This window comes from Fukomys damarensis, unplaced genomic scaffold, assembly GCF_012274545.1.
Source record: "Fukomys damarensis isolate Sample0158 unplaced genomic scaffold, DMR_v1.0_HiC HiC_scaffold_16, whole genome shotgun sequence".
NCBI lineage: Eukaryota > Metazoa > Chordata > Mammalia > Rodentia > Bathyergidae > Fukomys > Fukomys damarensis.
This window is the reverse complement of record NW_022900928.1, coordinates 16,248,915-16,262,489: the sequence shown is the minus strand read 5'-3', so window position 1 is coordinate 16,262,489 and position 13,575 is coordinate 16,248,915. Positions and strand designations below refer to the sequence as shown.

Sequence of the window (13,575 nt, the reverse complement as noted above, 5' to 3'; positions counted from 1 at the left end):
GGTTCCTCAGTAACCCTTTTGACTGCTGCTGAGTATTCTCCCTCCCCCTGCCCCCATATCCTCAGAGAAGGAGTGTAGCTTTTCTCCTCTAAGCCCAGCTCTTCCTGGGGTCTAGCACCCCCTTTCTGTCAGCCCATCTGCCAGGAGTCCCCAACCTAACCTGCTGTCCCTCACACCAGCCTTTCCCATTGCCACCAAATAACAGCAGTGCATTCTTTTGTTTTCTTTAGAACAAGATGCAGATGTTTTCCAGAATTCTCTTCAACTTCAGGCAGTAAGTTTTTTAGTGAAGAGTGCTTTTCCTGTAGTCTTTAGGTCCAGGATCTCTTCTCTTGCTCTGTTGCTTTAAAAAACAACAACAAAGAAACACAAAACGGTGAAGTTAAGGGGCTAGGTGGATGTGTCTTTAGTTCTCCGGCCCTTGAGCATGACTCGTGGGTCCTTCAGGGTATCATCCAGGATTGTCCCCGTGGTCTCTGAATGCAGGGGTGTGGTGACCGTGAGGGGCAGGAAGAGAGCTGTGCCCAGATGGGACAGCTTTCCAGAGCTCAGTGGGTGAGGCAGAGGAATGTGGCAGGTATAGACCCCCAGACTTCAGATGCGGGTGCCTGGTGCCAGTCTGTGGGCTGGGCACTGGGGTGTAGGAGAGGACAAGGCCTGAGCCCTGTGCAAGGAGAGGCAGACCCGGGAGCTCTGTGTAGCTTCAGATCCCTCTGCTGTCCTCCAGGGTCCAGGCAGAAGGAAGTGGGCTCAGGTCACACACAGGATGTGAGGAGTTAGAGGGCAGCGGTAGTCCAGAGAACAAGCACTGTCCAGAGTCTGACCCTCATGGGAAAGATGGGGCAGGAGCCACGGGGTGAGGGCTGCTTCAGAGGAGCCAAGAGGCTGCTACATAACAGCTCCTGGCAAAGAAATCACTAGAGTCCCAGGGCAGGGGACCTTTGGTCCTGAATGGTTTTGCGGAGCAGAACTCCCCCTAGTGTGCTCCATCCAACTCTTGCCCTTTACATATTAGAAATTAAAGAATGGTGTGTGGATGCATACACTCGATGAATTAAAGACTCCACTGTCCCAAGGTGTCAGATGTTACGGGAGCCTCTGGGAAGGTCCGTGAAGCCTTGAAGAAGAGAAACCTCTCTGTTTAACCCAGAACCCCCATACTGACATGGCCCCCGCCCTTCCCCCCGCACGGCATCATTCAGTTTTTATGGAATTAATGTTAATCGACCTTTAGGGATGCTGGTTTGAAGACTTTTTAAATCCCTGCGTATTCTGGAATGTGTCTGTTTCTTATTTTGCATGGAGGCCACTCCAGATGTCAGGTAGGAGTGACCTGGGTTAACTCACCTTCCTGTAGAATCATGGGCCTTTTTTTTTTTTTTTAACTCAGGGGTTCTGGTACCTGCCTTGCAAGGGCAAGGACCTGAGTTCGATCCCCGGTACCAAAAAAACAAAAAAAGGCCCATGATTCTAACTTTTTTTTTTTCTTTAACTCAGGGGTTCTGGTACCTGCCTTGCAAGGGCAAGGACCTGAGTTCGATCCCCGGGACCAAAAAAAAAAAAAAGTAAGAATCATGGGCCTTTTTTTTTTTTTTGGTCCCGGGGATCGAACTCAGGTCCTTGCCCTTGCAAGGCAGGTACCAGAACCCCTGAGTTAAAAAAAAAAAAAAAAAAGTTAGAATCATGGGCCTTGCTCGAGTTACTCGCCCTCTCAGCATAGTTTTGTCACCTGTGAAATGGAGAGAGGCCATGCACCATCACCTGAGCCTGTTGTGATGGTTTTTGAGAAAAGCAATAGTAGTTAACACTTACAGAGGGCCCATTAGGTGCCAGGCACGATTTCAAGTACTTTGTGTATCTTTTTTAATCTCCACTGCCGCTCTAAGGCAGGCAATGTGATCATCCCAGTTGTCAGGGTCAGGAGACCGTGACACGCCCAGGCGAGACGTATGCCCAGTGACAAAGTGCTGCTGTGCTGGACCTAAGACTCTAGTGCCTGATGGTGCAGGGTTCGGAACCTGACCATCATCTCTCCTCAGAGAGCATGCTTTTAAGTACTATTTTAAAATGGGCGTAGAAGATGAAAGCACTGAACAGCATCAGTTCTGTTTTTAGATGATTTGTGAACATTCAAAGGGGAATTAGGTGTCCTGAGACACCAAGTCACTCTGCAGTCCTTCCCATCACACCTGTGAAAAGCTGTCTCCCTGAACTGCTTTCCACCCAGTGGCTTCCATCAGGACCGATCTCGTGCGCTGCCCACCTGGGCCACACCCCACCCCTGTCCCCCATGATCTGGACATCCACCTCCAGGCCTGAGAGTCCTCCCAGCAGGCCTGCAGCGCTGTAGCTTCTTCTCTCCGCCTGCCCCTCAGTGAGAAGCGTGGCAGAGCGTAGCAGTGGTGGTTAACCAGCAGGCTGTTGGCATCATTGAAAGCTCTAAAAGGCTCACTCTCAGTGGCCTTGGAAAGACATCCTATTTATCACGAAAGGACCTTTCTTGGCACGCCCATGGGGAACTCCTGCTAGCCCATTTGGTGACTTTTCATTAGATCTGTGCACCCTTCTGTCAACCCTAGGGCTGTTGCAGATCGAGGGGAATTCTGTGGGCTCTCCTCCCTGCACTGCCCTGGAGTGCTTCTCCTCGAAGCCTGGCCTTGTTCTGGCTCACACACTGCCCCAGATTCACAGTCCCCGCCCCTTGGGAGGTCTCAGATGTCCGTCCAGCCCACAGCTCCCAGTGCGAGCTCTCAGAACGTTTAAGCATGTGGAGTACAAGAGAGTGGAGAGCGTACAAGTGCCGCAGATGGAGCTGCTCCCCAGCTCCGCCCGGCTGGCTCTCCAGGCTGGAATTCCACTGCAGAGACGCCCTCCTCTGCTCCCCGCACATTCTACCATCCAGCCCGCCAGCAAACACTTGCAGCACTAACTCCAGGCCGCCTTCTTCCTGGCCTCTTCGACTCCCACTACCCATTCCTGCACACGCACGTAGACACACATGCACACAAGCACACGCGCGCACACACACATGAGCCAGTAAGCTAATTATTTTTTCCTCCAGTTCTGCTCCTGTATCTTTTATTTTATAAAAAAACAATTTCATAGCAAAATATGTAGAAAGACACTAACAACTGTGATAATAATGATACACGGCTCCTGTATCTTGTACATGCCCCACAACTGGGAAAACAAGCAAGGCACTTGGCTGCCACCTGCTGGAAAGTTGTGCTAATGGCTCTACAGATCTCCGCCATTCAGGAAGCCACAGGAGCTGGGCAGTGTAGGGCTCGCAGTCACAAGCCTGGCCCTGCCTATTGCATTGGCCAAGCTGTCATGTATTTATTTAACCACTCATCTCCCCAAACTACAGTGAAGGCACCTGAAGCGTAAGGACTGGGGACTTCTCCCTGTGTCTCCATCACCCAGGCTGTGCTAGGGGCTACAGAAAAGCTTGTTGAATGACCCTGATAGAAATCCATGGACGACCCTCAGGTTCCGCAAAACTCGCCTCAGGCTGTCAGAGTAAGCATGGATGGCTGGGGGCTTGTAGGGAGGGAACAGGGCCAGTAACCTGCTGCCTCTGCTTGAAGGCCACCATCATCTGAACAGATAGGAACTACTCAGTGTCCAGTCTCAGCAAGCATGGCCCTGTGCTGTGGCCCTCTGGTCGAAGGAAGAGAAGCAGGACTTCCTGAGGACGTGCTGTGCCCAGGCTGGCACCTTGTAGTTGGGTAGCATGCAGAGATGGTGACACAGGGGCCCCTGCTGGGGCATTTGGGGTTTTGTGGGGAACTAGATCCGTAACCATACAGGTATGAGGCCGGGGCTGTTCACTCACTGTTAGCCCTGTTTTCCTCAGTGTTCCATGTTAGAAAGCTGCTACTCCAGAGACCTCTGGAGGCTTTACACAGTGTCTTAGCAGAACTCCATCAAGGCAAAGAGGGGAGTCGCACAGAATTTTTCAGGTCTCCTGGAGAGAGCCTCTTGACAGGACCCCCTCCTTGCTCAGGTCTGTCCTGATGAACTAACGGATCTAATTCCTGGGCTTGCACAGTGATGGCTGAGTATTTCCCTTTTTGCCTTGCCTGCCAGCAAGTTCAGAGAGAACGTGTTTGCTCCATTCCTCCAGCTTTCCTGAACTGAGATTTCTTATAACTTCACCCATTTCTTCCCCAGGAATGCTTGTTTTGGTTTATTGTTCTATTTGTGTTGTTGTATTTGACTTTGGAGGTGGTTTTTGGAGGCAGGGTTGGCAGTAGTATGGTGGTTAGAAGGGTCAGCAGTGAGACCAGACACACCTGCGTCTCAGCCCCACTTGCTGCTGCGCCATTTTAAGCAAGGCAAGTTGGCCTCCTCAGGCCTCCTCAATCCTTGCACCTTACCTGGAGAGTCGGGGTAATGGCCACTGTGACCAGACAGGTGGTGAAGATTAAGCTCGTCCAGTTGAAAGGCATGGTTCCTTCCCTCCTCTAGATCAGGGTCGGTCCTTATTCCCAGCTTCCTCCCAGTAGGTCACACAGCAGGGCTAACCTGGAGACCACTTTCACAGCTTTTCTGGGATTAAGAGGCTTCCTGGGAAGGTCTGACACAAATGGGCCAGTTGGTCAGTATTGGTCCATTTGCACTGCTGTGACAGAATGCCACAAACTGGACAATTTATAGGGAAAAGAAATTCATTTCTTGCTATAGACATTTGGGAAGTTCAAGATCAGTGTGTTGGCATTTGGTGAGGGCCCAGGTGCCATGTTGTCCCATGGCAGAGGCAGAAGGGTAGGAGAGGGTGAGAGGGCTGAGCTCATGTTTAAAATGAGCCCGTTCTCAAGATAACCAACCCACTCCTGTGATAACGATGCCATTCCACTCACAGCCAAGGGGATGCTGTCACAGGCTCTGTGTGAAAGTTGTAGCAGTCACTTATGCCCACATTGGTCAGGGCAGGTCCCATGGACAGGACTGATACCAGGGTGCTGTGTAGAACCTTCCCTTCCACCCCGAGGGGCAGCTAATTGTTTGGCCTTGAAGACAATCTGTCTGACTCCCCTTGGCTTCTTAGAGCCTTCTGGACTGATGGAGCAGGGAATAGGAAAAAGAGATGCCTGGTCTGGATTAGGACCTTGGGTGTGGCGTCTGCGGTGGTGTTCAGCCTCAACTGCCCTGTTCAGAAATGCAGCCATGTTTCCTGGAGGTGCCTGGTAGTGGCTGACCCCTCACCTTGTCCTCCTGGCTGTATTGATTCTCTGAGGAGCAATCTGGGCCTGTGGCTTCTCCTGCAGCCTCCTGCTACTTTTGGTAGGGTCCTGAGGAGCAGGGGCTGGGGAGGGGTAGAAGGTGCCCTGCATTCTTCTGGGCACAATGTACAAGCCCCTTTGTACCCTCCTTTCTCTGGCATCCAGCAAGCCCTTCGGTTTGGGAATCTTTAGCTCAAAAGCAGGCATATATGTGGCCCTGCACATGCTTGAGGGTCTTAGCACATGGTCTCCCAAGACTGTCACACTGTGTGCTATTTGCCTGCTCTACCAGGGCAGGTCCTGAAACACCCTTCCAGCAGAAGTTCCCCCAAAAGGTACCTCAGGCCTATTGGAGCCCTCCCTTGACTCAAATGCTTTTTGGAAGTAGCACAGAAAGAGCTGGGGGTGGGGTGGGGAGTATTTTATTCTTACATTTAGGAATACCTTCTTGAATGGAAACAAAGTCTTTATAAATAGGGGAGGGTGGAGGGGGTGAAGGGGAGACAGAGGGATGGTGAACAATGAGAACCAAGACCTGTCATGTAAAGGTGCAAGATCCCAATGTGAATGTAACTGTACTGTATACCTAAAAAGTACCAATAAACTCAATAAATACTGAAAAAAAAAATCTTTGTGGAAAGAAAAGAGCTTTCCAAAAAACAGTGTCATGCGTCACAGCTAGTTCAGCTCCCTAACCTTGTCCAAGCAAGGAAGAAGGCCTTCTGAGCTTTGTTTTGTACAGATAGTATCGAAATCTGTGTAAATATTATTATAACGTCTCTAGATTTGAGTATTGGAGAAGTTGACCAAAGTAAGACGTTGCACCTGGAGTTTGGTACTAGGAGCTTAGTAAAAGCTTCCTGTGAGTTTCAGGAAGTGGGAAGGAGGAGGGTCGCGAGCACATTCATTGGTTGAGGTGGCAACTTGGGTCTGGGAGGCCCGGAGTGTGAGGGAGGCCAAGGGAGGGAGGGTTCATCTCAGGAGGCCTCTGCAGGAGGCGAAAGGAGAGGAAAGCGGGTCACCAGTTTCAGAGTGGCTCAGGGAACCTCAGTCCTTCAGTCTGGCTGGGACTTTGGGTTGTGCTGGGAAATGAACACGGCATGATGGCACCTGCTGAGGAGTTGGGCGTTTTGTCTGGAGGGTCTGAGGGGATGAGTGAGGCCACCAAAGCGTCCAGTCTCTGACCCCACTGGGAGGGGTTGGAAGCGGAGAGGTGGTGGCCCAGGAGGAGGGGAGGGCTAGGACCCGTTCATCTGAGGCCTCTGTGGGATGCCAGGTGTGGGAGGCCGAGGAAGCCAGGTAGCATGGGAACTGGTCAGGATCAGGTTGAGAAGGAATTACAGATATTAAGCCCAGAGAGTTTGTGTCCACTGGCCGTTTCTTCACCAGCTGAGATTCAGATTCTTGGTCATGATGTTTGCATACACCCCGACTGGATTTCACAGAGTGAAACCGATGGATTCTGCAGCACACTGCAAGGAGGAATACATTGGGAGGATGAAAGCAATTCTATTCCTAGATACCCCTTTGAAGACCTAATAATGGTCTAGACGGAGATACTCCAAAGACTGCTGGTGGGATGAAACGCCAGAAGTTTTACCTGAGGAGGTCATGAAAGTCCTGTCTAAAATCTAAATCTTGCTTTCCCCAGGCAGAGCAGGGATGAGTTAGGGGAACATGGGAGGCCCTTTTCTTCCTTCCAGATCAATTCTTTCTGGTATGGAAGGAGGCCCTGGTCCTGGCAGGAGGGGAGGGGAGAGTGGCACCCCACTGACTGACATGAGCCCCTTTACAAAATGTATTTCTCTTTACTTCGAGTGTGCCCGGACTCACTATACTTGAGGCTCACATTTTCTTTGAATGCCTTAGCTGGTTCCCAGTTATAGGTGCCAGCTCCATTGGCATTTTATTTGGGGTTAGTGCCTTCTGTCATTTTCCCTTGGGTTAGGTGACTGCGTCTACCTGAGTAAGAGCTTTAGTGTCACTTCTGGTCACCCACCACTCTCCAGCTGTGCGACTCTGGCTAGTTTTTTCACCTCTCCAAGATTCCTTCATGCCTGCAGCTGGCATGTGGCGATGGATAGGATTGTGAGCCCCTCCAGTGTTGTACCCGAAATTAGGAGTCATGAGCCGACTTCTCTACCTCCCTCAGTGGATAAGAGAATTTCACATTCATTTGGTCCAGAGTGATCTGTCTGAATTTTCTTTTCTTTTGTTCCCCACCGTAGGTTTTTGGAAGAAGTTGAGTACCTGAAAGGAAATTACAAAACATGAGAATCACTTTGCGGTGACCAACAGGCTCAGCAGCCCTTACTCCTCCCAAGCTGCATCTGAGGTCTAAGAACCATAACTTCAGGTAATAAATAAACCCCACCCACCCCTCGTAGCTGATAATCACTGATAGCTTGCACTTGTTTAACTGTTCAAAAATAGGGGTGAAGGACACCAGTGGCATCCCAGGTCTAGTATGTGGCTTGTGGGGTCCAGGGCTCAACAAGTCACCAGACCTGGAGGGTAGGTTCTGTCCAATCACTGGCCCTGCTTCTCTGAGTATTAGCAAGAATGGTAAAATGGCAGCCACCTGGCATGGTCGGTGATGTTACGTTAATCATTAAATGTTTCCTGAAGGATAAGTCAGAGAGAATAGCCAGGAAGTTGCTGAAAATGAAGACTAATAGGAGGAAAAAAGATTTGTTCTATTAAATATTCAAATGCATTCTGAAGCCACACATAAAAAAACAGTGTGGTACCAGAATGGAAAGAACTAGATCAGAGGAATAGAAAGTCTAGAAACAGATGATGAATGAATAAGAGGTAGCATCTCAAGTTATTGGTAACAGGATATGTGGTCTCATAAATGGTGTTGGGATGATAGTGTACCCAAGGGAAGAAAATGAGAGATTCCTAGTCTTAGGCTGTGTACCATAATAATTTCCAGGGGGATTAAAGTTATGAGTAAAAATAAAATTATAAAAATATTAGTAAAAAGGAGAATATTAGTATTTGGCTGAGAAAGGGGTTTTTAAAACGTGTCGCCTTAAGTACTACATGCAAATAGCATAAACAAAGTTAAAAGGAAAAAGGAAACATATTTACAACATCTATGATGAACAAAAAATGTCCCTAATATGTCCATTTAATGGGCGATTCAATTTTGCCTTGTGGTGTGCTATGAAGCATCATAGGCATTAAGGGCGCACACAGTCAAAACACAATCCCTGCTTTTGTGGTGCTTGTAGAAGACAGGCATTGTAGGTAAAATTTGGATGAGGGCTTTGAGAAAAACAAAAATTGAACAGGGGCCTTCATTAGGGAGGAGTGGCAGGGTTCATATTATGTGGCTACTCAAGGAAACATCCTGAGCAAGTAAGAGTTGAGCAGAAGTATGAAGGGAAAGGGAAGAAGTGGCCGAGTTCTGTTGTTACATTGTTACAGTTGGATTTGCCAGTGCACTGGACCCCGGCTGTGAAAGAAAGGCGTCAGGTGGCTTCTAGGCTTGGGGTGTGATGACCAGAAAGTACCACAAACTGACCTAGGAGGAGTGACTGACAGGCTTGGCCTGAGGAGAACCAGGGTTTGGCTTATGAATGATTCAGCGAGAGGTCTGTGTTGCTTATCCAAATGGAGAAGAGAAGGAGTTGGTTGGTCTTCTAAATCTGGAGTTTGGAGAGAGAACATCCAGGCTGGAGATACGAACTGGGGCCTTTCCATACTGCAGGTAACATAGGAAGAGGCCCTAGGCAGTGTGTACGGACAGAGAGAGGTCCCAGCACACCCATGGGACTCCTGTAGAGACGAGGGAGAGGAGGAATGAGCTCAGGAGAGCCAAGACTGACCGCTGAGGTCGGAGAACTGTGACGGGGAGGGGCCTCCCAGGCCAGAGACGGCAACCAGGGAGGACAACCAGGGAGCCCTGGGGTCCACCGGATGCTGCTGGTGGCTCAAGAAGGGGAGGATCTAGCAAGGGGAGGAGCCCGGCAGGGTTTTATTGTAATCATGGAGACAAAACCTGATCTGAAGTTTAGGAGAAAAACACTAGGAAAAAATAAGAGAAAAAATACCAGGACGTAGAAAATGGGACAGTAGCTAGAGAAAGATAGTGTTCAAGAATGTTTATTTTTCCCAAAGTGGGAGTTAAAGAATTTACGTTTTTATTTGAGTGGGAACAAGCCATTCTTGTGGGGAATGTGGATGGAGCCTGGCGAGGCCTCTGGACTGATGGCCTTGGGTGGGTGAGAAAAGAGTGGACACGGCAGGAATTGGGGTTGGTGGGGGAGCCTCTAAGGCACCTCGCAGTGGCTGGTGATGTCACTGCTGGCTACTTCCCTTCAGATGAAGAAGCAGGGTTATAGGGACCAGGGCTGTAGCCCAGTGGTGGAGCTCTTGCCCAGTGAGGGTGAGTCCCTGGGTTCCATCTGCAGCAGGGCAGAAAAGAAGAAGCAGAATTATCAGCTGTGCTGAAAGTGTAGAGACAGAGGAGAAAGTATGATGTCCTTGATGGCAGAGGGGGAGAATCAAGGCAAGGGAGGGGAAGGGTTTCCTACAGTACTCTGTGGTGTGAAGCTGGGCTGCTAGAGAAACAGGAAGTGCACAGACACAAGGGCGGACAGGGGAAAGGCCTAGAGTCAGAGAAGCACCATCAGCCATTGAGGTTCTCCTCACCCGCTTTGAGATTGGCAAGAGCTCTTTGGTGATGCAAATTGTTAGAGCTTTGCAGGAGCACAGGGCTTTAAGGTGCTCCAGAACACAGTGAGTCCCCTTTGGGCCCAGCAGTCTCACTCTTTGAACTTCATTCTAAGAGTGAGTAGCTCAAAGGAGTGGAGATACACGCATGGAGATCCCACTCCAGCAGCAGCTTGTGCAAAGGGAAACTTGGCCCACACCTATCCAGGAGGGAGGGGATGGCTCAGTGACCTGCAGGTGTCATCAGCACTCCCTCATGCTCACCCGCTTGTTTTGCAGATGAGGAAGCTCAGGGCCAGAGGGAGGGAGTGACAGCTCTGGTCATATCCCCTGGATCTCAGAGCCCTGACTGCGCAGGGCACGGCCTCTTCAACTGCGCCTGGAGTTGGCGCCCCTTGCAAGGTACTCACCGACCTTTTTTTTTTGGACCAACCTACTTTCGCTCATAAAATATCAGTTCTCAGTGTTTTGCCAGTTTGTTCACAATGTCTTCATTTCATTATGCAAGGGGAAGGAGGTACCAAAGGATGATGAGGGAAGCTTACACTTTCTTATATTTTCTGCTTTCCCACAATATTTTTATAAGTCATAACCAAAGTACAAAGATCACAGTAAGTCGAAGTGCACGCTTGTAATTCCAGCTACTCAGGAGGCTGAGGCAGGAGGATTGAAAGTTTGAAGCCAGCTGGGGCAACTGAGCGAGACTCTGTCTTAAATAATTTTTTTAATTAAAAAACAGATCATGTTTATTTCATTGACCATATATCTGTTGGTTAGGAGGGGATAAAGTTAGGGTTGTCAGAGAACCTGGGGGACACCGGGTTGCCTCCTTGCAGCTCGGAATCTGGATTCGATCTTCCAGGCCCAGCCTGAGACACAGGAGAAGCTGCTTGGCTTCTCTGGACTTTTGTGTCTTCTCCAGAAAAAAGAGCAGGCGGACCTAGATCAGCTCTAAATCCTCCACAAATAAGCAGGATGATCTTTCCACACTGCCGTGTGCTTTTTCTCGGCTGGCGGGATAAGAGATGGTAGTGTCGGAAACTCACCTCAGACCAGCACGGTGAAATGTGTCCGCATCACCTTTCCAGAGCTTCCAATGGCAGACCAGAGAATGGACATTTCCTCAACAATCAGTGACTTCATGTCCCCTGGCCCCACCGACCTGCTCTCCAGCTCTCTGGGCACTGGCAGCGTGGATTGCAATCGCAAGCGAAAGGGCAGCTCCACTGACTACCAGTAAGGTCCTTGCGGCTCGCAGATGGGTGTGGAACTCGAGGGCTGGCCACCACTTTTCCCGGAAGAGGGGATGGGAAGGAACGGTCTAGCGTGCGATGCTGTGCAGTTGGTTTGGGTTTTATCTCCCCCTGGATTGCAAGTAAGGAGGGAGCCTCCAGGCCTTTGTGTCCCCGCCAATCCCCATGTCGATCTAAAGCCTTAAAGCCAATCTGCCTTTACCTCTTCCCGCCACTCCTGTGAGCAGGAGGACTGGGTCTGTAGATGTGACCTCAGCATTGGCGGGGCCTCTCTGGGCAAGACCGCAAGGATCAGGGGCATACTTCCTGTGCGTGGACTGGACCAGCAGGAGCACAGGAATAGTGACTTTGTCCTTAAACATTATTTAAATTAGTGTGCACCTGTTACGTTAAATAGTCTTTTTGTTTCTTTTTAAAAACAACCCTGATGACTTTTGTTTTGAGTAAGTAAATTCCCCCACTCACTGCCCACCCTCTGCCTCTGTCCAGCGCCTAGGGAGGAAGGCAGCTTAGCACAATTGAAGGCACATTTCATTTTGCGAGGCATCTGTGTGGGATCATACCCATGTGTCCATTTGTGAGGCTTTCTGTTGTTTAATGAGGGAAAATCTCCAAGGAGGTAACCCCCCTACAGCAGATGTCCTTTCTGCTGAAGTTCACAGGTCGAATTTGGGGAGCACACTGGCTGGAGGTCAGATGCCCACTAGGAGGTGCTATGATTAATATGTAAGTTATCCCAGATCACTGAGAGAGCCATGCACAGGGGATGGAGAGGGTGTAAGGACCGAGGGGGTTCTTAGCGCTAACTCCCCAGCAGAGTCCAGGATGCTCCTCGGGAACCCTCTGTCTCGGGCAGTGCCGACAGAGCCACCAGCGTGTTCTAAAACTCTGTCACCTAGACCTACGGTTTCCAACCGCGTCACCACCTCACACCCTTCAGGTTTCCCTGGTGGACCCCAGTTTGCCAACCTGCTGTAATTCATGGAGATCTGGTCACTGAAGTGACCACAGTCCTTCCGCTGTCATTTTCCTGAGCTAAGGCCACAAACTTCTCACCTGTGAGGCCCAGCCTGGCCTCACCAGCAGACAGGATTCCAGACGGGAGGTTACGGGGCGTGTTTTCCCTGCAGCCTGGGTGATTTTCTCTGGGCTCTTCTGAAGAAACGGAGTCTGAGGGAACACAGGGACCTAGCTGGGAACCACTGTTCTACAATATGGCCTTGCTGTGATCCAGCACTCTTAGGACAGTTACAGTGTGTGGGCCATCACCCTCCTTTTTAACAGGAGAAGGAAGAGAATGGAGCGAAACCCAGGTGGCAGTCATTGCTCTCTTGAGTAATCTGTGGGTTGAGAAAGGGATGAACAGACCCTCCCAGGAGAGTCTGGAATTTCTTCCTTTGGGGCATGCTGTCTGCTTTTCATTGAGCTACAAGATGCCATGAAACTTGGGTTTCTGGGATCTGTGAAAGGGAGGTGGGTCCCTGCTGTGACCCCAGCACCCTCTGCAGCCCTCAGCCCCACATTCCCCTCCACCCCAGGTCCTCAAGCCCAGGGGCGTCCACCTGGTTGAGAAGCAGCACTTTTGGTAGCAGTGCCTTTGAAATGCAGCCTGAGCTCTGCTCTGTCGCTGCTGTCATCCCCCCGCCCCATATCAATAGATGTGCACACATATCTTTGACGCTTGATCTGGTTTGCATATGGAATAAGCTCCATTTATCCAGAATGACTGGGAAATGCGGTGTTAGTATAGTTGGACACTCCGCTTAACTAAGAGCTCCCATAAATGCTAAGTATTCCCAGTTTTCAAATAATGTGGGAAATATGTTGAACACACAAACTCTGTTGAAACTGTACATGGCTTTTGCTTGATAATGTGGAGAGCCAGTCCACATTTTATAGTAGATTCAGCTTGTTTTCCTTTGTATTACTATAATAAATCATTACTCTGCACTATGGCTACTTGAGCTAATTGCTGAGTTTCTGGATAAATGCGAGCCTTCTGTATTATGACAAGAAGCCACTCTGTGCTGTGCATCTTTACTAACATGCAGCCACATTCTCTTGTTTTTGCAGAGAAAGCATGGACACAGACAAAGATGACCCTCATGGAAGGTACCATGACCCTAGTCATTTGAACTTCCGCACCCTTAGAGCCGCTTTCTTTGCACGATGACATGTTCTGTCCCTTGGGGCATGTTCCACTAGTGTCTCCATCGGAGATGAGCAAGCAGGCCACGAGCCTTGGGCTCCAAATTCTCTCCCTCTGCCCCAGTCCCAATGTGGCTAACAACCTTGTGTGTCTGTGAAGAGGTGACAGGGATCTGGCAGGAAGAAAACAGAAATGTGTAATTTTGCCATTTGTTTTCAGAGAATTGCATTTTTATCTTTTGCTTTTTTTTTTTTTTTTTTTT

General features: G+C 49.7%; 1 protein-coding gene across 12 annotated transcripts in view; it reads left to right on the top strand.

Annotated features, from left to right (window-relative positions):
• The window catches only part of Arntl (aryl hydrocarbon receptor nuclear translocator like), a 69,097-nt gene that overhangs the window by 28,371 nt on the left and 27,151 nt on the right, over window positions 1–13,575 (top strand). For 4 of the 12 annotated variants that reach the window (XM_010615237.2, XM_010615239.2, XM_010615236.2 and 1 more), the window contains exons 2-5: window positions 7,457–7,584; window positions 10,191–10,313; window positions 11,000–11,147; window positions 13,238–13,276. In XM_010615237.2, coding sequence (XP_010613539.1) covers window positions 11,008–11,147; window positions 13,238–13,276 — 179 coding nt within the window. In that variant the 5' untranslated portion in view covers window positions 7,457–7,584; window positions 10,191–10,313; window positions 11,000–11,007. Of the gene's footprint in view, window positions 1–252; window positions 275–7,456; window positions 7,585–10,190; window positions 10,314–10,999; window positions 11,148–11,801; window positions 11,891–13,237; window positions 13,277–13,575 lie in introns of those variants that run through there. The other 8 variants (XM_010615240.2, XM_033764131.1, XM_010615241.2 and 5 more) reach the window with 4 other exon arrangements.